General features: G+C 42.7%; 1 protein-coding gene across 6 annotated transcripts in view; it reads right to left on the bottom strand.

The window, feature by feature from the left end:
* Window positions 1-22,191, bottom strand: part of Runx1t1 (RUNX1 partner transcriptional co-repressor 1) — a 150,644-nt gene extending 128,453 nt beyond the window's left edge. For 2 of the 6 annotated variants that reach the window (XM_036178166.1, XM_036178172.1), the window contains exon 1: window positions 21,889-22,191. Coding sequence is in view for 2 of the 6 variants with exons in the window: in XM_036178172.1 (XP_036034065.1) it covers window positions 21,889-21,916 (28 nt within the window). In the remaining 4 variants the exon portion in view is untranslated. Of the gene's footprint in view, window positions 1-13,934; window positions 14,150-14,203; window positions 14,436-21,888 lie in introns of those variants that run through there. The other 4 variants (XM_036178169.1, XM_036178167.1, XM_036178174.1 and 1 more) reach the window with 4 other exon arrangements.
* Between the last annotated feature and the right edge of the window lie 3,353 nt (window positions 22,192-25,544).

Here is a 25,544-nt window from a genome sequence, read left to right as displayed (position 1 = left end):
ACTCAGACCTATAAGGCCAGCACTGAACCCAACCCAGAAGAGAACCCTGTGACTGATAATTGCAGCTTATGCCCATATAGTCTGTGATGGTGAGTCTTAACTAGATTGAGAGATGTCTAGGGCATTAGTAAGGAAAGTACACTTCTAGGTATGTCTGAGAGGGCAGTCCAGAAATGTTTGGTATCTGGGACAGCAACTGAAGGTGGGAAGAAGAGATCTGCCCTGAATGTACAGCATCATCCAATAGGATGACGGTCCAAAGGGAGCAAAACGGGAAGAATGAGCTATGGGCCAGGAGACGCCCACTTTCTCTTACCTTCTCTGTTGTGCGGCCATGATATAAACAGCCTCCTCCCCAACATGCTCCCATCCCTGTGATTACTTTGCTTTGCCACAGGCCTGTAGGAATAGCTGGCCTCCACACCACAACCTCTGAAACAGTGAGCAAACTAAACCTTCCCTGCTTCAAATTGTTTCTCTTGACTATTTGTTAGCTAACAAAATATTACCCCTGAGTTAAAGGCGTACACTTACTGTAGCAAGTTTCAGGCATAGACTTCTCTCAGCTGAGTCTGTGAGGAAAGAGATCTCATAGATTCTCTCCATGCCTACAGATCTTCCACTGCAGCACACTCATCCCAAGAAAGAGCATTAGTTACTTTACAAGTATGGTCAGTAGCTTTGCTTGACACAAGAAATGGGGTAGCATTGACAGAATGCTTCATCTCATCCTTGCAGCCTCATCCCCTGCCCTCAAGACTTTGCACACTTTGAGGCATGGCTAGATCCTAAGACTACCTCAGAAATAAGTTCCCAGCCATGGGAATTCCTCTCATGCCCGCCATTCCCATCATGCTAACATTATTTTCTGTCTTCATTGCATCTAACCCGATATGGACACGTCTTACTGTCTTTTTATCAACTGTCTCCCTCTTACTTGATTTGCTCATTATCCTATCCCCCATACATGGCTTACACTTAACACATAGCAATAATCCAGAATAAAACGAATCACAAAATAAACAGAGCTAAAGTCACATCACAGTGGCCCAATTCACCTCTTGGGACTTTCACAAAATTTTATTGGCTGTGCAATCTTTCTGTGGTTTTCAAATTGCCATAATGCTCTGGTCTTTATCAGGCTTGGCCACATTCTTCCTGGTAGACACTATGTATAAGAGCCCTATCCCACCTGTGCTGTTCAGTAAAATGCTTTAGGATGATGGTTCTGACTATTAGAACAAAAGCAAAGGTCTTTTCTCAAAACTGACCTACCAAAATTACAATTTTCCTTTCTGAAAGTTACTACTGTACTAGCGGTAGAATTCTGTGCCATTGCTGTCAGCTAACAAATTAGACTACAGGAGTCACTAGGATGCAGGTAAATTCTTTGAAATGACAAAGAAAACAATAACTGTTAATGAATGCATTGTGATTTAGTTTTTCTCCTATAATTTCATCTGTGAAAGATTGTCTCTAGTGGATAAAAGAAGAGAGAAACTATTTCCAAAGGCTGGTTTCTTCAAACAAAGGTACCTATTCCATGCTGGCAACATTCACATAAAAAGAAAAGAAGATTCTGGAAGTTTCTGCATCTGGAGTTGATGTCACCTCCGTTAAGGAGATTCTACAACCTCCCAGCTGCAAGCACTGTCTTCACACAGGTACCCCTTATTATCTTTTCTTAAAAAATTCAAAATCTCTCTCAACCCTCATCCCCTTCTACCTTTCTGCCTCAAAAACTTGCAAATGTAGGGCATTTTCAAACACTAACGTAGTAACTTCCAAAAGTAATGCAAAGTCTTGTTTTCCATCTTTGGTATAATTCTCACCTGCAGCCTGTGTGGCCACCCCTATTTACAGGGCTGTTTCTAGCTGGTGAGATTTCAAGACCTCCAGGAGAGTGGTAATAAGCCCTGAGATGGTGATGATGCCTTAAAGCAAGGAAGTCAGACCTTGTCCATGACCACACCACACAGGGTCATGTGAGGTAGGCCACGTGAGGTTGCTCCCATCTGGTTGGATCTGACAGCAGAGAAAAAAGGGTCATCGCTCTCCTGGCTTTCTCCTTTGGCACAATTATATTCCATTTAGGGCCTGGGCCCATGCTATGCTACTGTGTATTCCCAGCAGGTCTTCTTCCTCTATTAACCCTCTGAAAAAGCCCTTGCAGATACGCCCAAAAGTCTGCTTCATTAATGCACTAGGAATTTCTTAATCCAGCCAGGCTGACAAAATTAAGCATCACAGAGGGAATTGTATTTTTAGGCATTGCTACAACATACAAGCCAAAATATGGCTGCAATAAATTGAGCATTTTTAGAGAGAACACAATAAAAAAGGGACCAAGGTGGAAGGAGGTAGAACAAGAAAACAAAAGACTTGCTGTTGAAACCAAAGTTAGCCCTTCAGTTTAGCCACTAAATGTTTCCAGAGAACTTAAGTAAATAACTGGAGCTCAAGGTGTGAGTTTTTCACTATTTAACAAAGCATCAAAAGGACCCCAGCTGTTCCATCCACACTCCCACCCTGAAGGAGCCTGTGGACCACCTAAATCTCTGTCAGGAGAGAGGCCATAGCTGCACCAAAGGCTAAGGAGAAGGAATAGTGAACCTAGCCCCTTCCCTCAGAAAGCACACAAGGGGGCAGGTACAAGAGCACAGAGAGTCAAGGCGAGCTCCAGCCAGGCCCACACCCCTGCTCCCATAGTCAAGCTGAGCCATTCAGTACTTCCCAAACAAAGGAGCAACCACAACACATTGGGAGTTTCTAGAATAGGGGGGTTAGCAATTCTATAATTGGGAAGCCCTAGAACAGCAACCTCACGACATGCAATGGTGTGTATCTCATCCCTGTCAACCTCCCCGTGTCCTTTGGGGCCATGCTGTTATGGTCTGGGTGTCCTCTCTGGGACACTCCACTGCCCTTGGGCAGGGAAGGGACTGTCACTTTCTCCCAAATGGGCAAAGTCCTGGGCCAGTGCACCTCAGGCTCACACTGCAGCCTGGTATCCTGACTCAGATAATCCCACAAAAGACATATTAAAAGCTTGGCACCTAAGTACCTGCTGCTCAGGCCAGGAGTGCCTGGGCCCCCCTTTGGTCTAAAAGCAACAGTGCTGCCAGCCTCTTGCACATCCACCACAACTAGAATTACGTGCAGTTACATACCCTTTTTATCTAACGATATAGCTAAAAAACAATTCTCTACAAATAACATCATTTGGCTTTTTAAAAAGGTTGTTTTTGAGTTCGAGGTCAGCCTGGTCTACAGAGCAATTTCCAGGACAGCCAGGGATACACAGAAACAAACAAACAAACAAAAATGGACTGTTTTATGGTGAAGTTTTGTGGAGATTTTTAACTGTGAAAATTGATTTTTATCAAGCATAGTTGATAGCAGAAGAGAAATTCATCAAAAGTCAATTCTGACAGATCTGATTAAAACCCAAAAGTGAAGATGAACAAGGTGTTTTCATAGTAAGTGACAATACAAAAAGCAAGGCAAGGAAATACAGCATGGTAAAAATTTGTATTTCTCAATTTAGAGTATTGATACATATGAATATTGAGGGAAGATACAACAAGGGAAAGTATTGATATATATAAGCACAGACACAGACAAAACAAAACAAAACCCCTCAGGAAATATCCTAAAACTCCAGTGTTCTATCATCAGTATCCACATGGCTGGTGTATTGTGACTTTAGAAGTGACATGTTTGCTATGTTATATTTATTGACAATTTACATGACAGCTTTTCAGGTCCTGGCGGCCATATGATTGGAAAAAAAGGGTGGATAAAAATCACTGCCAAAATACATACACCTTATTGGGACAATTCATTGTAATATTTTTCAAATACCTGCATGCTGCAACCTACATGTAACGATATGATCTTAGGAATTTTATTCTAAAAGTCCTCATTCACCGAAAGGGTTTTTGACTGATTTTTTTTGAGATGGCTATGCCCTGGTCTCATATGGCCTCATATGACTAGGATCACAAAAGTGATCCAGCATGTCAGGTTCAAACATAGTTTCAATATTGATGTTGTATCTTCTGATACTAAATTCTCTTAAATGGGGATGATACAGACTGATTTAATAATAAAGTATAATGTTGACTACTGTCTTTTAGCATATCAAAAGAATTACTCTACTTTTCTGAGGTCTCCATTTTAAAATAAAAACTATGGTTTCACACATGATACTATATTAAGTTTAGTATATTTTGATTGTAAAAAATAAAAGAACATTAATTTCTATTCTAGCAACAATATTTTAATGTGTATTTTTTCTGGCCTAAAGAAGACTTGAAAAGCATTATTGCATGAAAATGTATTTGGTCTATAAACAATTCTTAGTGCATTAAAGAAATGAAACTAGGTTCAAAGTCTTTATGGGAAAACTATTCTTCCCTTACCCTCAAGAGTTCAAAGCCTGGAATCTGCTGAGTGTCAATTTCCAAGGACTGTCCCTGTTCTCATCAACTGACCTTTGACACTTTACCTGTCATCCCTACCTTCTCACTGCTATATAATATTAGAATTGAAAGAAGCTTTATAAATTATCTTGGAACAAAATCTCAATGTTTACACTATATAAACACATAAAACAGAGGTGGCTTTTGCAGAAAGGGAGGCTAAAGACCTAGAGCTCAGCAGGCCTGGCCACTTCTTACTCTCCACATACCCAGGAGGTATCTATAGAAAAGTCAGTCACAATCATCCGAAAGAATATCAGAGAGCCAAATCCTCGAGAGAAACAAGCCCCAAAGAGGTCAAAATGTACCTGTGCAACCACACCTACCATTTTGGTAGTGCCGTCTGCACGCCCCCATCCCCTGTCCCCGCAAAGGTAGCTGAAACCTTGAGAGTGCCTTGGGTTGAAGTATCCTCAGCTCCTCTCTGAGGCTGGAACTCCCTGAGTCTGTAGCAGGGCAGGGAGGCTGTTCCTTAAACAAACACCCAAAGTAAGTCCCAAGTCCTAGAAAGCTAAGTGCATTGCAGAGTTCACCTGGTTGTCAACTTCCCCCTCTATCCATGCTCTGACTATTTTTTCTTGGAAATGTCTCTTGCATCTGGATCTTCCTTTCCATCCTAGTAACACAATCATGGGCACCCTTCTGCAGTATCTACTACCTAAACTGTGGAAACAAAGGGGGTGGAATGCTAACTCAGTATGCACAAAACCCTGCGTTCAATCCCCAGCATGGAAAACAAAGCAAAGAGCCACAATAAATAAACTGATAGAAGCATACCCCTTGGTCTCAGCCTCCATACCTTTCCCACCATCTACTGCGTTAAACCTATCACAGCAGAGCCAACTCCAGAGGAACAGCTTTCACGAGGCTCATGGTCTCACATAGCCTAGGATATCTTTTCTTTACACTGGCTTTAGATTTGCTTCCTAGTGGTATCTGTTGTTCAAAAGAAGTCAACTAGATAACTCATTTACTATAAAATTTCAACTAACCTGGCTTTATAGTAGGAAAAGGATGCAAGGCCCCAAGGTCAAGCAGGGGCCCTCCATGCTACTTTCCAAAAAAGACACTGTCCTAGTCAAGTGTTTAACCCACGAGCCACAAATGGTCCTTTGTTCTTCCTCTGCACTCATTACCCCAAGGCCTTTTGTGCAGCAGTTTGCTAATGCATTTCCCACCTCCTCTCCCTCTCCACCCCAGGACTCTAATTTTGTAGAGCACTACTGACCAATATCAACAACCAGACCTTGAAAAATCCTCCCTGACTCAAGAAAAGCTTAAATGTCAACTTATTAATGAGACTGGAGAGAGATGGCTCAGCAGGTAAGAACACTTTTTGTTCTGCCAGAGGACCAGAATTTAGTTCCTAACACCCACATTGGGTTGCTTACAACTACCTGTACCTCTAGCTCCAAGGGATCCAATACCCTCTTTTGATCTCTGTGGGTACACATACACATGCAGCCCATACACAAACACACAGACACACAGACACACAGACACACAGACACACACACACACACACACACACACACACACACACACAGAGAGAGAGAGAGAGAGAGAGAGAGAGAGAGAGAGAGAGAGAGAGAAGACAGACAGACAAAGACAGAGAGGATAAAAATGAATCCCACTTATTGTACCACTTAGTAATCATGGTATACTATTGTAACTGTTTTGTTTTGTTTTGTTTTTCAAGACAGGGTTTCTCTGGGTAGCTTTGCGCCTTTCCTGGAACTTGCTTTGAAGACCAGGCTGGCCTCGAACTCACAGACATCCGCCTGGCTCTGCCTCCCGAGTGCTGGGATTACAGGCGTGCGCCACCACCGCCCGGCTATTGTAACTGTTAAAACTGCCCCAAATGGGTTTGCTATGTAATGGGGCCTGGACCCACTACCTGCCTTAGGTCTCCTCCTAGCAGCCTGCCTTACATACAGCAGTTGAGTCCTCTGCAGGAGTACACATTTCATTCTTCATCAGTCACTCTAAGAAGTGTCTTTACCAGGGTTACAAAGCTGGTGTGTGAGTCTTGAGAAAGCCACCTTGGCTTTCATGGGCCCCTTTCCTCTTTCACTGCTATCCCCTTCCGTGTGTCCTAGTATTTTCTGCCTGCTCCCCTGTGGCCGACTGAAAGCTCATCTTGAACCTGTCAGTCAATGGAGACGCATCACACTTCTTTTCCCTTTCCAGCATCACTGCCTCCCCTTCGCCCTCTACTTAAACAAAAAGATGAGAAGTTACTGCCTATTTACTACTATCCATGAGAGGTCAGATGTGGATTTCCTTTCTAGATAATTTCAGCTAGAAGTGAGAATGCAAATGTGAGCAGGTGAGCAGGGGGACCGGGAAGGACCATACTTACCTGACACACCCGAGAAGTTAAAGAAGTCTAACAGTTACTTAAGGAGGCTTTCACAGGAAAGGATTACCATGTCAATCTGACAAACGCCACAGTTCCAACCCCACTATTATCTGCTATCCTTCTCTGTTGTGTTTGCTCATCACTGTGTATATAACATATGCATGGACTCCGAAAACAAACTAGCAGTCCTTCAGGATCAAGCACATCTTCCTCTACCTTGTGGCCAGGGAAAGAGACGGGGAACTTTTACATGGATTAACCAACAAGACCAACTAACAGATTTCCTAAGACTGTACCTAAAGCACAACTAGCACCCAGTACGAGGCGGGATGTGATGTGAAACCTTCTCTGTGGTGTGCCAGGCCATTTCCTGGCATTGCTATCAGTGTGGGCCCTTTTGAGGATCACCATCTGTCTACTTGTCTGCAGCATTCGGCTCTGATCATCTGAGTGTTACTAGGTGAACTCTAACAAGTCCAGCAAGATAGTCCTCCCAAACGCCCTGTATAAAACACTTCACAACAGCCTCCTTTACCCTGTCACCAGGTCACACGGCTCTCCTTGCTCTCAGGTCATCAGGAGATCCCTAGCTCTTCCCTTCTTTACAATCTTCCATGACATCTCTTGGAAATATGTTATCTAATGTATCTTGGATAATATACAAGCTAACGAACTCGTTTTAATGAAGAACTCACTGAACCTTTACTTTAAAGCCATTTTCCTTTGTGGCAAAGGATTTCCATCTAGTTTTACACTGTACTTTGAACATCAGTGAAAAACTATTCTGTGACCTATGAAGTAAGAGTGATTCCTATGACTTCCATTTCTAATGAAAATTGAAAACAGCATTATGCTCAAGTCCTGCCAGCCAAAGAACTCCTTCACAAATAGCAAGTTTCTTGGATGACAATGAAGTGTTCATCTTGATCAAACCAAACACTCCTACTTGTCAGAGAAACCCAGCCATGCTTTATGTAGCGATTTCACAAATTTAGAAACGTAAGACAAACTTCTAGTGTCTGTACTTCAATCTCTATTGATTTGCTACCAAAAAAACAAATACAAAGACAAGGTGCTGACAGCAATAACTAAATTTTTAAGTTCTTCAGACAAAGCATATGGTCAAGTTCTCAGGTTTGTCTTAAATCTTGATTTTAGTCACATGGCAATGTACTCCTCATTTAAATAAGTTGTTACCAGTTCCTGCCCACAAAGTTATTTAAAGAGGTCCTTTTCTACATCTCTCAGGTGACTCCAGACTTTGAGACTATAGGCTATAATGAATATTCACTAATGACATTCAATTTCCACACCCTTTACCTCTCTCCTATGGCTGGCACAAGGCCACAGTCTTTGCCAGCGACTGTGAAGGAAAAGCATAACACCTATTTCTCTTTAACAGAAGTCCTTCCTCACAGGATAAACAGCCCCACTCTCCCATCACTGTCCCTGAAAAAGATGAGTAATGACTAATACTTGACACAGTCACCTAGGGTTCGTGATGTCTCTGGAAGCCTGGTTCCCTCTTCCCAGCACACTTTATCCTCATACAGATGAGTGGAGAACTAGTAAGGCTCCACTGCACCCCATCTCCCACTAATGTGAAGGCAAACAGTGCCCCCAACCCATTGTCAACAGCTGAATACACACTATGCTTGGAAGAAAACCCCTAAGTCTTCTGGTATCTATTAGGCATTCATCTAGGAGACACCCTCATCTTGCCTCTGAGGAATTCGTCTGAAAACTAGGATATATCTTAAGCTACCAAAGAAGTCAGTGAATGAACTGAAAGACCATCACACTTTACTCTCAGGGCACTACATATCCATACCAGGCCTTTCTTTTCATAACACAACCAGTTACAATCTAAACTTCTCTGGAGTAAAAGATGCTACAACATCTTTTTCTCCTACCTGGGTGTAGTATAGACCAAGTCTTAAGGAGGTAAGGCAACAAGAACTAAGTTGCAGGCCAGCCTAGGCTACATATATCAGCCTGAGCGACATAGAGAGCTACCTTATCCAAAAAAACAACAACAAAAAGCAACTCTCCATTCCTCTCAATTGTCAGACAAAAGCATCTTAAGATGACAGAACAAAAGATCAATATATACAGCGATCCACTGGGGTGGGAAAGCCTGGGGAAACTGGGTAAAAATCTGTTCCAGGATGCTAGATAGATCAAAATAGGGAATATATTAGTAGCTCATGGGCACAGTGCAGGATGCACTTTTTAGGGGCACATGAGTGACATGAGATTTAGAAAGATGAACACATTGGCACACATTAGGGAATATCCAGGGATATGTTTTAGCAGGGACCAGTTGCTTCCTGCTAAGTGTGCCACAAAGGTGGATTAAGTAAAAGAAAAGTGTTTTCTGGGGAGATCACCAAAACAGGTATTCAGAGAATAAGTCCTAATTATGAGAACTCAAGCACAAAGTAGATCAGTTTGGAGAGCACAAGGACAACTTAGTTTTAAAAACTCTGGTTAAGGCTGAGTATAGTTGAGTATCCCTTTAATCTAAGCAAATGGGAGGCAGAGGCAGGCAGATCTCTGTGAGTTCAAGGCCAGCCTGGCCTACAGACTAAGTTCTAGTGCAGCCAGGAATACATAGCAAGACCTTGTTTAAAAAAATAATAATAATTAATTAATTAAAGTAAATACAATTTTGGCCAAAAGTAAAACCAGGACTGCAGCTGTGGCTAATCTGAGCCATGGTTTGGAGTTCTTTGACAGGAAGAAAGTGAGATGTTAGCTAATCATTCACTTCAAGTCTAGGATGAAAATGATGTGAGAGTTAGGACCAAGATCCCAGTAAGTAAGTCTCTGTCATCTGCTGATTATTTACCTTTCTCCCAAGACAACTGTGTGGCAGTCCCTGGCATCCCAGAGCACACTTTGAAGTTGTCTTTGCCCCAGATAGTGAAAGACTATTGAGGCCAATCACTTTCCCCAAGGCACTCACAGTGTTTCGACGTGAAGACTCACTGGAAAATTTACATTTGTGTTCTTTATATTTTTCTTTCACAGTATCTATATTCTAAATGCCTTCTCCATTCACCCTAATACTGATTCGTCTTGAGACTTTGGTCAATACAACAGCTACAAAAACAAAGAACTGTGTCATTCATTCCTTCATGAATTATGAGTTATAATACACAAGATGTAATAAATTGAAACTGGCATTCCACACCTAGTCTATGCGGTGCTAGGGATAAATGTAGGACATTGCATAGCTAAGCAAGCACTCTACCTATTGAGCTACATCTCCAGCTTCAAAGAAGAGGATTTTTAAGCTTGTCTCTCTGTCACTGAAAATATTACTGGCTTTTGTAAGTGGTTTGTAACTTTTTCCAACAAGAAAGCACCATGCTTTAAACTTCACTAGAAGAACTTTATCAGTGGTTCCAATAGAGGAGCTTAGACATCACACCATAATTGTGAAGACCCAGGAAACTTCTCTCTCCTGGGCATGTAAAGTACTGCAGTTTCAGCACAGAGCATCCTAAGCAATGGGGCTGTGTTTGTGAACAAGTTTTTTTGAATGATTTGTGATTTAGCTTCTCCTTCTCCTTCTTCCTCTTCCTCTCCTTCCTCTCTCCCCCTCCTCCTCCTCCTCCTTCCTGTCTCTCTCTGTCTCTCTCTCTCTGTCTCTCTCTCTCAGTTGTGAGACAGTTTCCTGTAGCTCAAGCTAGCCTCAACCTTACTATGTAGCCAAGGATGACTCTTAATCCTTCTAGTTGCACCTCCCAGGTGCTGAGATTATGGGTATAAGTCACCATGCTTGGCTCAGACTTTTTCCTTGAAAGTGAAAAAATACGTGTATCAAAGAATATACTCATATGGTAGCAAACTTACTTAATGACATGCCAGAACACCATAATACTGGACTGTTCATTGTGTTTCAGGTTGGAAATGGCACTCCTTAAGAGCAGTATTCTTCATCCAAATAATCATTCATTCAATAACATGTCCAGTTTTGTTCTTCAACTTCTTATTGCAAACTAATGTTTAAAAAGAAATGCTACATTTGTCAATCAACATGTTCATGTGTCATCATTAGTATCTGTCTTTCCCTTCCTCCTTTCTTGAGCTGGTCTGAGTTTACCTGTGAAGAATGTATCCAGCAACTCAAGTGTGAAGCCACAAGCTACACATCTAATTGATTCTGGACACTGATCAGGTCTCACCCAAGACAAATGACTTTAGCCACAAGTCAAACCAAGTGCAATCAATGATTGAATCACCTTCTAACCTATCCACGTATCTTCTTACAAATACTCCCTTACATTTCTGTGCCTTTGTTACCTGTAGACAGCGTCACCACTCACACTCTTATTACATGGATGAAGGACTTTTTACTATGATTATTTTAAATACAATCTGGAGTTTTCTTTTTAATTAACACTAGATGAGTTAAAGAATATGTCTTTCCTAGAAATGTCACTAGTAAAATGCATCTAATTTTTCCTCTAATGTGGTCCATAAAACTTATTTGATTAGCAGTACTATAGAGGCCAAAGCCTTTGTATGCAGGCACTCAAGCATAATTTAATCATTTTATTTAAGCATGAAAAAAATTATTTGAAAGCCCTGTTAGGTAAAATATCCCTGATTAGTTTAAACTTACATTTGAAGGTGTATTAAAGGTGAAATACATTACAGACTGCTCAGTATGCAATGAAATCATGTTAACTTTCTCACAGTAGTGGCCAGTAAGTTAAAAATTGTAGTATTAGAGAATGTAAGGAATAATACCTCACTTTAAATAAGCATATTTTAAAAGATTATTTAAAAATTAAGTTTGTTTTGTGCAATGCCTTTTTATATTACCAGGACTTTCACCTATGGAAACCTCTTTTCATAGCCAAACTAGATGAAGCCCTAATTGCACCACACCATTTATCTGCTGAGGAAAATGTAATGCAAATGAAAATGCACATTAGGCAGGAGATTGTCAGAACAGAAAATTGTTTTTTTTTTATATTTTTATTTTTTGTTTTGTTTTTAAATAACCCACTCACATTAACAAAAGGCTGCAGTAGCTTCCAAATTATAGGTTGTTATTTTTAGTGGAAGTAGTTCAATATTCATATTGGAGCAGATGTAGCAGTTCAACAAAACGGCTCTTCAAATCCTGCACAAATTGAAAACAGGAAAACTGATTGCATTTTCTCTTATCACTTTCCTTTTCTGAATTGACACTTTTAGCCTTCTGAAAATTTACACATGGCTTTCATCTCAACAGCACCTGCTGATCAAATGGAAACCTAACATTTTCATGAAAATGGTCTAAAGGACTAGTTTTGTTCTAAAATATCACAAAGGGCACTGGTTCCCTGCTTCATGGCAGCAGTCACTGTGTACTATGTATAAGTCATGGCCATTCAACTTTTTTAAAACTATGGTTAGTCTCTTTTGGCTTTATCTCATATCTACTTTCAAATTTCTTTGAAATTTAGTTCAAATTTCTTGGACTCAGTGTCTCCCTAATACTTAATTTTATTATGTATTTTATGCATAGTGTGTAAAATGCAAATTTTTAAAAAGCCAAATGACAATAAGACAGCAAATTATATTTTGTCAGCATTTGCTTGGAAATCATATATATCCACATCACTGTCAATGGACACACCTGAGCTTGAGGGAGTCACATCCATCATCCATTTCCTGTCTCTTTCACCAAAAGAAACTGTACAGAAGTCAGAGTCAGGCCCTATGTCTGGAGAAAGTCTAAACACTGTTTTTCTAAGACCCAGACTTAGCTGTGTGAGAATCCTAGACTGGAGCACAGTGGAATCACCCAAACACAACTGGCCACCTACTGTAATTATTTCCAGAGAGGGTAAAGGGATATCTTGGAAATGGGTGTTCTTTTATGTGAAATACTCAAGATTGCTGACTAGGTTGCTTCCCCCCAGATTTTTGAATAAATACACATTTCTATGTAATATTCAGTTCTGGGGAAACGACTGATATTCCAGACATGCTAGCTGCCAGTTCCCTAACCAAAAATGCTCTGCTCCTTCTGAAGACCTGCGGGCTAGCCTTCTCCCTTCGGCCTGAGTGATAAGCTAACCTGAAGGCAGAGAGGACATGCAGTAATGCTTGCACCACTCTGTCCAGTTGGTCTGTGAATGTCTGTGTTTTGTCATGCTCACTGGGGCAACAGCAAACCTGTAATGTCAATATGTTCAGTCAATGGAAGTAAAATAATAGGACTTATTGTCTTCCCCAATCGATCTGCCGCTGTCAACAAGGAAACATGCCCCTCTGGCTTTAAACAAATTTTAATTAGGCTTTTAGTTACTGCCTCATATCTAGGTACCTATGAGAACACCCATCTCAACTGTGTGTAGGAGGCAAAAGCAATCATTTTGTCTACTTTTATTCATTTTAAGAACCTTCTAAAGTTTACACAATTTTTTAAAAATACATCCACGAATCAAGTGACAATTTGCTTCTTTTCCCCCCACACTGACTGCAAGCAAAAGATGGCATGGTTCAAATACAAAATACAATCTCTCTACCACACCTAGAATGATGCTCGCCCTTCTAGCTGGAGTTGAACCATAATCTACCATTCTCCTTCCATATTAAAAGTGGTCTTCTTTGGCTTTCACACTCCTTCTAGGACCCAAAACGTCAATTCATCACCTTTTCAAACCAAGCCACAAAAAAAAAAAAAAAAAAAATACTGATGAGCAATCCCCAAAGCCTCTGCCCTTCCCTCACTTTATCAGTCCTAAAGAGAAAAGGTGAGGAGAAAGCACCTTTAAAATAAGGCAGGTGCAGAGTGCTGGGAAACCAAGCATGCATAGGGAATAAAACGTTGCAAATCACTCAAATCGCACCTAAGTTCCGTACTCCAGCCTCCTTTTACCAAGAGAGACCCTGTCACCTCAAAATCAAAATAAAATAGAGCTAATCAAGTTGTTAAGAGTTCTTCATCTCTCTTCTATATCTGAGGGTTCCAGCGTCCGATCAACAAATAATCTATTGTTCCCCCTTTATCGAGTCTCTTTAAACCTATTCAGGCTGGCAACACTAAACCCAATTAAAGATAAGGCCCTCCGTAATCTCACCTCGGTGAGTCCCGTCTGGATAGCTGAGGTGATGGGAGAGAGCGCGGAGGCCAGGGCCGCTGCCTCCTCCTCACCCCGCACAACAAAAGGCAGATCCTCTCTCTCTCCCTCTGTAATCTTTAAATGTAAATTCCCTCTGGCAGCTAAGAGGAGCGCCCGATAACAGGTTACATCTTCACTTCCCTGGCTCTTATCTGCTCCAGATCGTTGGGGGGCCGCCCCCACGCCGCGCCCCGCCCCGCCGCCCCCAGCCCGGCCGCGGAGATTACCTTCCGGCGGCGAGCGCGCGAGGCGGCCGGCCGCGCGGCCCCCACACCGCCGCTTTGTATTCATTAAACACACATCGGAGCTTATCAGAAGTAAAGGGCTGGTCGGGATGGCACATTGTGTGTGAGTGAGTGTGTGCGCGCGGGAGGGAGAGGAGAGGAGCCAACGTGCATCAGGGTGATTACAATATCAGCAGGGCCCAGATGGAGGCAGGAAAATAAACAGAGGGTGCGTGCGAGACGGAGGGGAGCGGGAGGAAAAGTGGGAGAGAGAGGGAAGAGAGGGAGGGAAGAGATGCTGGCAGTGGGGGGGGGGGGGGGGGGGCCGGGAAGGGATTCAGGGGCGGGGACGGCCTGGGATGGGGTCGGAGCTTGAGGACAGTTACCCAGAGAGGCTGGGAGGTGGTGGCAATCAGGGCTGCGGGGTAACCTGCGCCCCCGAATCAGCCCCACCTCCCAAATATTTGGATTTGCTAACCCCGTGGATCCACTAACATTAGAGGTTCTGTCAAGGTCAGCGGGATCAAGAGCTCTCTCTGTGGTTTTGACAGTGACACTTTCACCTCCATCCAAAGACACAAAATTTGCAAAACAAATCTACTGTGCCCACACAACAGTTCTGCAGTCTGCCAGGACGAGCTCCTGTGGGAGTTGTCTCTCTGTTGACCCCCATACACTAAATCCCAGCCCCCACTCACTCATCACACACGGAGATACAGGGAGATACAAAATAGCCTCCCCGCCTCCCCCCGCCCCCCATTCCTCTCTTTCCAGGCTTTGAGTGTGTCCTAGCTGAAGATTCAGGGCAGTCAGCACTGTTGTGATAAAGAAGACCACTTGTGATTGGTGGCTACAGGTGACTCAGACACCTGCTCCACCTCCAGAAGTTGTGTAGGGGTAGGAGCTTCCTTCTGTGTACATCTGAGAGTCTGTTTGGGAGGTGGGAATTCGAAATTGAGGCAATCAATCTTGGCTTGAGCTGCCCTACAGCTCTTCACCCACCCAGAGCCTGAGAATCAATCAGAACAAGCAGGGGCTAATGCTCTGCCAGCCGGCCAGAGTTCATCCTCCTCCGCCACAGCAGGGTCAGGAGGGGGATACACCTGAGTAGTCCCTAGGGAGCCCCTTTTCACTTTTAAATGCACCCATCAGACAATCTGAACATCTGATCAGATCCTTAATGGAGTGCGGATAATGCAGCAAAGGAGGTCTTCTCATTGGGGGAGGGGAGTGTTTGGTTGTGTTGTGTTTCTAGGCACTGAAGCTTGGTTAAGCCTTTCCTGCTTATGGAGAGTGAGTTCAATAAACCACAGACTGGCCGGGCACACACTGCAGCCACAGCCACTGTGAACTTGGGGTCATAAAATAGTCTATACAAGAAAAATCAGTAGAAAGCGACAAAATGGGGCAGGAACGGGGTTAATGAGTTGAGACAGAGAAAAGCAGGGACATATTTTAAGAGAGGCTTTGTTTCATCAAGTGCCTTCCAAATCACCTAGCCTAAACAACAAAACTGGCCTTCTGTGCAATGGACGCGCGCGCGTGTACACACACACACACACACACACACACACACACACACACACACACACTCATGCCCCAAGAAAAGAATCAAGGGAAATTTGATAGGTAACACAAAGTGAAGAAAGCAAGCTAGGCATAGTGGGGGAAGGGCATGTGTGAAAATCTTGTCACAGAATGAATGCCAGATAAAAGGGGTTCTGCTACAATCCTCCAGTAATCCAATAATGTGGAAAGCCTCTCAGTATCACTGCACAAGAACAAGGTACTATTTCTCCATAAATCTTCACAAAGTGACCAGGTTCAGTCGCTGGTGAGGAGTGCTGGGGCAGGAAGTAAACCACTTGGCAGGTTACATGGCAGAAGCAAGTGAGCTCTGCACGGTGAAACTCTGTCATCCCTACATGTTTTAAATTTAATAACAGATTTCCAGAATGCCCCTTTAGCTCTTGTAAAGGCTGTCCTTTTTCCTTCTCTCTCACTCTGATAGAAAACTGCATTCCCAGTAGCCAGCAGCAGCCACTGCAGTTAGATCTGTTTGGGCAGAGATTGTATACAAACACCTTGAAATCCAACGCAACTCAGGAAGGGGGGGTAGGGAATACAACATACAAATGGGCACTGATTTTCTTTTCCCCATTTTTCTCTGTTACAATGTGCTAACAAAAATTGCTAGATGCGTATGCACAGAAATGTCACCATCAAACCCATTATCTTGTGCAATTAACATACGCATAAAAATGAAAAAAGTTCTAATACCACCTTTAACCTCAGAGCAGACTTTATTTTTCCCCAAAAGGTATCCCAAAGACTAGGCACAAAGAAAACTGCAGGCAACTAATGCATGGGGTGTTCTTGTTTTGTGAAAGTACAGTGTTTCTACCACTCTGTGTGCTGACTTCTGGCTCCACACTACCTCCAAAGCAAGTATTTTGCTTCAAATTTTCAAATTTTCACACACACACACACACACACACACACACACACACACACACACACACACCCTCCTCTGTAATCTCAACTCTCAGGGGACTGATGCAACAGCATCACTGTGAGTTCCAGGCCAGCCTGCACTCTATAGTAAATTCTAGGCCAGCCTGAGCTACAGGATGAGCTCTTATCTCAAGAAAATCAAAACAAAACCCAAAGCAATATAGTAATCAGGAATTATTATTATGGACTGAGTACGCAACAGAAAGTGGTACCTATAATTACAGACAACTTAACGACCAAGCTGGATCGAAATTTTAATTTCAATGAGTTCCTTTCTTAATAATAGGTCACCTTCTTGTAAAAGCAAGGAGTCCATCTGCCCCAGGCAGATAAGTTTTGAAACATTAATTCAGATAAAATCTAGTATTTTCTTTCTTTCTTTGAGTATGTGAAGTCTAGTGTGCTATAATGTGAGAATTCCAGCATATGACCATTATGCCATAATATCTCATTGCTCAGCTTGTCATTATTTCATTTGTAATTCTTATGTTAATTATGTTCATAATTACTATAAACAGATGTGGTAGACATTCGTGTGACCTTTCATTGAAGGATGCATTCCTCAGTCATTTTTCTTTAATTTCTCATGGAGGTGAAGCTGAAAATGCAGAGAAGGAAAAAAAGCTTTCCAATTTTTAAAAAACTCTTTCTATGCATAAGTTAACACAAGACCTCCCTTCATCTGCATTTCAGAATATGAAAACATTTCTGGCGTTTAAGCTGCTTTACTGCACATTTCTAAGCTGCTGAGCCTACTGCTGTTCACTAACTTGTAACTATGGATGCCAAACAAAGGCTACCACCCATGTCCAAGTTATCGTGTTTATTTTTTCAATATCAAAGGTTAATGCAGCAGAATTCTGCTCCAGAACCAAGTTCCTAGCAGCTACATAGCAATATATTTACTCATAACTCAACCATCATCCTCTTTACATAAAAACATTTACAATAAAATCAGTATGGATTTCATTAGCTGAAAACCTCCTTGAATTTCATTTCTTTTGCCCTTAATCTATAATTAGTGTGGACAGACAGGTGCAAACCCTTCTCTTCTACAGATGGCTACTGGAAATGGTGCAAAGTGGCTCCTTGTGTTTGGACAGCACAGAGATAACCTGCTCTGTCTTATCGTTTACAATTACCTCCATTAAACTGAACTAATGTTTGCTTTAATAAAATGTTCACTGTTCTTTAAACATTATTTAGGAACTCTTATATTAATGGCTGTAAAAAAAAAAAAAGGTGAACTTGGAAGGTGTCTCTCTAGGTAATAATAAATAGCTTACTCTGAATAAAATGTCCCTTTTGATGGACAATAGTCTGAGGTTCACAAAGGTTTTTTATAGTTGATTTAACATTTATTTGTTGGTTTATACAAAGAGGGTCAAATACAATTTTGTAAAGGTCATACAGGTGACCAATACAATTTAACAAGCAAAATGAGGGGAAACAGCATTTCCCCCCTTGAAGTTTAGAAGTTTGAAATGTTTGTCTATATTCTTAGGGACTTGGAGTTGGTAACAAAGTCCCTACCTATTAAAATGGTAGATTGTTTTCACCTGATACTCCTGTTACCCTAACTATATGCATGTACTTAACTTTTAATAGATTATTCTTAAAAACTTCTTCCAAAGCACATTTAAAATTTTTAACCGAATCAAAATGACTTTTGTAAGTTCACGGTTCAAATTACTTCATCTCATAGTAAATAACTTCTACAAACCGAAAGCTCAGTGTGTCCTGCTTTTGCTATCAATAAAGACCAAAGATCACAAAATGATGAATAAAGTACCCATATAATAAAGAACCTTTAAATGCTCAAACATCAACAAATAAATAGCCTTTCCCACTTACATAACTTACAGTAATAGATTCCAGCAAAATGCATCTGACTTGGTTTTTTTCACATGCAAATTGTGCAGGTGCCAGTTTTTCAGACGCTTTGCTGTGAAGGGGCTAGGTTGCCTGCATGGAACCTCCATGAAGAAGGCTTTGCATTCAGTGCCTGTCAGCTGATGTTCATATCAAAGAAGGGAGAAACAGGATTTGACAGTGAAGAATGTCCTAAACTGACAACCACTGACCAGCATTCTTAATGGAAGCATTTCTTTCTCGTGATCCCTTTTCAATGTTTAAAAAAGAAGGGAGGGAGTAGATAAGCCTCTATTTTACAATACAATAAATTATAATGGCACCTGACATTTGTAAGGTTCTTTACAATTTGTAGAGTTTGCCCAAAATTATTTAGGCTAACACATCGATGAGAAATCTCATTGCTGCTCTTAACATCGAGGGCAATGCTTGCCTTCTTTCAGGAAAGAAGGATTGGATAAGTATTACAAAGCAGTGGTCTGCAGCTCAGAGGCTGCTGTCCTGCTATTTCCTGGAACTCCACTGCACTGAAGGTAGGACACTTCTTATTAGGAAAGTCCTTTCAAAGACTTTTTAAAAATCGAATCATTGTCATTAGCAGGTACTGGGGGTGGAAGAGACTTAGTCAACAAAGAAAAATTCCATCTCAAAGGCTTCTGGTCTGCTTGGAGCTGTCTAAATATTGGAGAAAAACAATCCAGGTGCTCTGTCTGCTGCTTTTATCAGATGAGAACCAGACACTGGCAAAATCACATACTGAAATTCTCCTACACAATATCTAGTTTTTCAAATAAAAGGGCTGTCATCTACATGGCTTGTAATTAATGGTTAAACAAATATATTTAATATGAAGTTCTTCTCTAAGCATAGGCTTAGCTAAAACCCAATATCTGTGTGCCCAGAATGATTCCTTGGTGCTTTTTATTGGGCTTCTGTCTTTTAAAGAATAAATTAATAAAACATCACATGAAAAATGCAGTATGATAGGGGAGAGTTTGACTTTCTGAACACCCATCCTAGTTGGAAAATTAAAAGTAAAACAAAACAAAACAAAATAACAACCTGGATCAAACTAAGATTCTAGTTAACATCATGTGAGACTTTTGAACCTCTCTTTTAAAAACAATAGTAAAAAGAAAATGAAACTATATAGCCATCTCTCTCTTCGTTGACAGCCAGCATAGTGCTAAAACTAGACAGCACTTTAAGAATTAATATGGGGGAAATAAATAGCAGTGGGAATGTGTTTTTGTTTAGACACATTAGAACAGACATAAACACCAAAGCTGAGCCTCTGAAGGCTTAAGAAACAATGGTGCGTGCTGATCCTTTCTAAGGAATTGTGTGAGCAGGGAAGTTCAACACTTGCATGGTCAAGGCAAAGTGCTGCAATAAAGGACCCCCAAGATTAACAAACTGTTCATCACCAAGAAGCTGGTCCATCTGTATTCTGGGGTGTGTGGACTCCCTGGGCATAGACCCAGCTCTACTTCAGTTCTATGAAAAGGAGGGGTGATAATAAGCGCCACTGAGTGCACTTAAAAATGGTACAGATGTTGAAAAGGAGACCAGGCGGGGGAAATCCTGTAAAACACATTTGGGTTCACACAGAAGGTATAAAGAATGCTTTGGTCAGCAACCCGACCTTTATCAGGAGATAAATCAATTTACAGCAGCTGTGGACAGCCATTTATATACAGGCCCTGGGCAGATTAATTAAGGGAAGCGAAGTTAAAAATTCAAGAGGGCTCAGAGTTACATCAAGCACATGAAGTTGGTCTGGAGTGGCCTCTCCAGCCCCCTGGTCCTCACTCCTTGGCTTTGGGGCTCTTCCCAGGGAATACTAGATAATTGCTTTCAAGCTTCTTTCTGTGCATTTTCCCAGGAAGCACCAGTCATTCTGGGGCACGCTGGGATTTGTCGTGCCCAGTCCTGAAGGAAACCTAAATCAAACGATTTCTCCTCTACTCCTTGCAAGGGGCTAGGAAGGCCTAGGGCTCCAAGACTCTGGCAAAAACCTCCAAGCTATAACAGCCTAGGGGGAAGAGGGGGAGGGAACATAGCTATTTTTAGTAACAGTCCTGGTTCACATCCTACTGCCGGTAATCAAAACACTCAAAACTTTTCCAAAGCTTAACTGACCTTACCAAAAAAAAAAAAAAAAAAAAAAAAAAAAAAAAAAAGAAAGAAAAGAAAAGAAAACGCAGGTTCAAAAAACTGGGTTTAAGTACCTTATGCCGACCTAACCGTATTTGCTTAAATCACCCTGGGCAGCCAAAGGTCCGCCAGGGGAGAGGGTGTAGATATGTAGATGTGCCAACCAACCTGGACCTTCTAGATCCGCCTTGAGGATGGTGAACCGCGGGTCCCGGGAATCCGCTAGCCCCAGGAACTTCCCCTGAGGTTTTGTGCAAAACGTAATAAATTCTCCCCGCTGCAGCTCGGGTCTGGATTCCGCTGGGCGGGAGCTACTGGGCACTACGGTATGCTCCGGGCTCAGAACAGGCGGGTGTACGGGGTCGGGGCTGCGATGGGAGCACCCTGGAGGGCCAGGACCGCTGGGCCAGCGGCGCACTGAGGTACCGCAGAGGCGATGCTGCCCAGGTGTCTCTGGCTGCGAAGCTCAGGACTTGCCTCAGGCAGGAGGCTTGGTTCAGAGAAGATGCCTGAGCGTCCTTGTCGAGGTCTCCCATCAAAGCACCCCCAAGATACCCAAGGGTAAGGAGAAAGTTGTTACGCGGGGCACACAGAGCCGAGGTGCAACTAAGAGGACGCCCACCCAAGTGACAGCTCAGTACTAAGTTAGGACTCTTCCTCTTGCTCCTAGAACTAAGGTGTCCACCAAGAGAACCAACCTTTCACTTCCAGTTTCAAAAACCCACAGTGCGGGTGTGGAGCCATCTGCCAAACACACCACCTTGACCAATTCGTTGTTTAGTCGTTAGTCGAAGGAGACACGCTTATCTTTTTAATCTCCTTTAATGAAAAAATAAAATTAAAAAAAAAAAAAAGAGTGCAGAGAATCTAATATTAAAAGGGGTGTGGGGAATGCTGCCTTAGCTTGTCCACGAAGTTCAGTGTCATCGCAGACTCCAGAAACCGCGATGTTCTTCTCTGCCCTGCTACGCAGTCCTCCTACACTAGTTGAGCATCAAGTTCAGAGCCTCTCGGTCGAATTAATCCAAACGAAGCTGACGGTCATCGGAATAGTAATTAACAGTACCAGCCCCAGGCCGGTCCCCGCCACCCGCTGGCCCGCTGGCTCGCCCGCCCGCCGACCCAGCCCGCCCGTAGGCACTTACACTGCACAGGGCCGGAGAGTCCCACCATCCGCCGCGGGCTCCCAGCTGCAAATAAAACTTCCTGCGGTCGGTGGCGGCCCGCGGGGCCAAAGGACCAGGGCGCGGCGTCGCTTCCCTCGCGAGGCCAGAGTGTCCGCGGCCAGTCGCCCACGCGCGCTCCCCCGGAGGCCGCCTAGTCTTTGCGGAGCACCCGCGGCCGCCGCGCACTGCGAGCTGCGGGGCGAAGAGCCCGGGGTGGCGGACGCCAGCCAGACGCAGCCTGCGACGCGGAGCCCGGCGCGCGCCGAGCTCAGCTCCCCTCCTCCCGCCTCGCTCCCTCCCTCCCTCCGCTCCTCTGTTGTTGCTGCTGTGGCAGACAAATGTGCTGTGGGGCGCAGGGGATTGCCACTGTCACAGGCGGCGTCTGCGTCCGCTTCGCCCGCCCTCGCTCGCTCTCGAGGAAGGCGACTGCATTTATCTGCAGGGCGTCCGGGCGTCCGCCGGGGAGCAGGAGCGCCGCGCGCAGCGCACAGCGCCCACAGCGCCCACAGCGCCCACAGCGCCCGCACCAGGCCGGCTGCGGCGCGCACCCGCACCCGGGGGCGCCGCGACCGCTCGGGAGGGAGGCGGCGGCGCGGCCGCGACCAGGTGCGGGGGGGGGGGGCGGCGACTGGGGGGAGTTGGAGGTGGGAGACATCTGTGTCGTGCGGGGGTCACGAAGGTCAAGTATATGTTAACAATGGGCAGACCCGGCTGGCAGGGGTGCGCTGGCGGGCCGGAGGCCTGGCTCCAGGCCTCGCCCTCTCTGGTCCTGGCTGGATGTGGGGCTGGCTCCCTAAGGATGCTTTCCCGGGGTCGGGATGTGTTGGTGGCCCCAGTGCCCTGCAGTAACCCAAGACGACCACTTTCCCTGGCCATCTGGAGCGCTCCTAGCTGCCCTGCCTGTGTCTCATCACCCGGCTGCAGAGACAGCTCTGCTAGAAATCAAGCCACTCTCAGATCTCTCTAATCCCCTTCTGTTAGCTGATTTCCAGACTGACTATTTGCTTTCGCATTAGATAATAGCCTTAGAGAAAACAATTATCATTTCTTCCCCCTTTGTTTTTCTACTTCTCCTGTAGTGTACCATTGAGAGAAACCTCTTTCTTTCTCCCTCGCTCTTTTTATTGAATGTGTTCCCCTCCTCCAGATATTAATATCAATACTTTAGAAGGAGGGACAGAGTCCCTAAGGAAAACGTAGGGTGAAAGAATTCCAGATATTTCCAGAATAAATAAATAATATCTCCGTGAAGAGTACTGACAATTTGTACAGAGCAGAAATGGGCTGGAATGGTAATGAAAATATTAATATGTAGGTCAAATATGATCAGATAATGGCTTGCAATGATAAGTAAAATGAAATCTTTTAAAATTATTATGGAACGGTGCCACTCCTGCAAATGTTATTGTATTCAGTGGAACAGTTTGAAATCCTACACTGAACCGGGTTTTCTCCAACTGGCCTAAATCAATGTAAAATGTCCTGTGTGCATGTTTTAAAAATCTCATCTTCGAAAAGAGGGGAAAATACATGCAAGTCAGAGTCAGCCTGATGCCATATGAAATGATGAGACATTCGTGGTTTTATTTTTTTAAAGTGGCGTTTCAAATATTTAACAGTGGGTGAAAGCCTCCCCCACATACCCTTTTAAGCCCAGGGGGGCCTCCAATGCTCAAGTCTTTGCAGGCTCTACTCACTTTTAGCAATTCATTTCCAGAAAACACTCATTGTACATTCTGCCCTCTCCTTGGGATATTTGTCTAATGAATTATAATGAATTAATGAATTATAACATTGCCTTAGTATTTGATATTATGATGCTCTTCGTGTAACTCTCCCATTTTCTCAAGGCATGTACATTTAGTAACTTGTACATTAGGATCCGCCCCTGCTCCCACCACACTTACAGATCTTAACAGCATTAGTAACCTTAAAATATAAAATTTTATGTACAAGTTAGTGTGATTCATATCTGTGTGAAATTATGTCAAAGCTTACTATGTATTATTCTTAGGGGAGTCAGAAACAAGTTGATACTCTGTTGCCCTATTATTTCCATTCTCTTCTGTCCTCCAAGATGAAAATTAGTTATTTAGATTCTAGAATTATATACTCATCCTTATTTAAAATTAATAAAATGGGGGTGTGACTCAGGAATGATTCTTGTTAAATAATGTAACTTAAGTTGTATTTTTAAATTTAAAACTAAAATAAATCAGTAATTTCACATAAAATATATAAAAATGTCTGAGCAGGAGCAGGGGTAATTATGGCCTTTCCCCTCTTCCTATAAACTGTGCCTGTGTAAATATGAGATTATAATGGAAACTTTGAACTTGTAAATCAAAGGAAAGCCACTTGCAGGGAATCAGCCCGCATTTGTCATACACAAAGCATGCTCTATAGGTTTCCACCAACTTTACAGGTCTTCCTTTTGTCAGTCGTATTTTTTTTTAAAAAAAGCATAGATTATTGTTTATATTTCTTTTTAGAAGAAGTCTTCTACTTGAGTTGGGTTTCTATTAGAATATATCATTAGATCTAAGGTTTTAAAAAAAATTCTACTAACAGATGCTAAAGAACATACATCCCTGAGCTGATGGGGAAAGAATTACTCTGAGCATCCCTTAACCCCACTGGCCACTTCCTTGAAAGACCTGAATTCTATAAAATATAGAGATATTATTCTTTAGGGTTTATCCTTGAATTACTTCCTAATTCTTCGATCTTTAGCAAAGAATAGCTATGCAGGTACCTGGAGCATGAGGTGATGTTGAACTGCAGCATAGGAAAATAAGACAGATTATGTGGATAGGAGAACACTAGCTGGATAAGGTGGGAGAGTGAATCACCTGAAAACAGAGGAAGTCTCTAATATATTCGGTTACTGTAGCCTTGCCAAGGGGTGCCCACGTGATGCAGTATCTAAAACACAATGGAAGATTCCTTCATTTATTGATGCATTCTTCCCAGCCAGTCTATGAGACGGAGGAAGAAGCTCTCCTATCAGGACACAAGCAGGAGGAAGCAGGTCTCTGCACTTTCAACACTAGTTTACTAAGCAAGAACAAAACAATAACAAATAATTAAGAAGACGGAATAACTCAGAAAGAGAGAAACTACTCTTCATAACACAACCATTAGATTAACAAACCAATCATACAATAATATGCAGAACTGAAAAAAGACTTTGCTGACAAATTTCTTCCCACATTGAAGATTTGTTTCTTACATCATTAAAATTTCATGGTTATAAAGGTACTGAGTTCTTTCCATTTAGATGTTTATTTTTTTCAGAAATACGGCCTAAAGATGCTTTTTGTTTTCCCTTAAAACCACCCCTTTAAAAAAAAAAAGCAGGGCTTTCTATACAAATTTCTGAGGAGTGCTTATTACCTTCTTTAGAGACTTGTGATTCACCTCTCACAAAGAGGAATTCCTATACAGAATGTTAACAAGTATTTAATTAGCACTTTTAAAATTCCTTCTTACAGATCTTAAAGCTTAAATGACTTCCAAGCTGTGATTTTTCTATTCCTCGAGAAAGTCCTCCTGTTTGCCTGGGTTGAGGAAAATCCATAATTACCACATTAGTTGCTTCTAACAAAAAATATTTATTGTTGCATTTGTGAAAA

Source organism: Onychomys torridus, chromosome 2, assembly GCF_903995425.1.
Source record: "Onychomys torridus chromosome 2, mOncTor1.1, whole genome shotgun sequence".
In the NCBI taxonomy this organism is placed as follows: Eukaryota; Metazoa; Chordata; class Mammalia; order Rodentia; family Cricetidae; genus Onychomys; species Onychomys torridus.
This window is presented reverse-complemented; position numbering and strand designations above follow the sequence as displayed.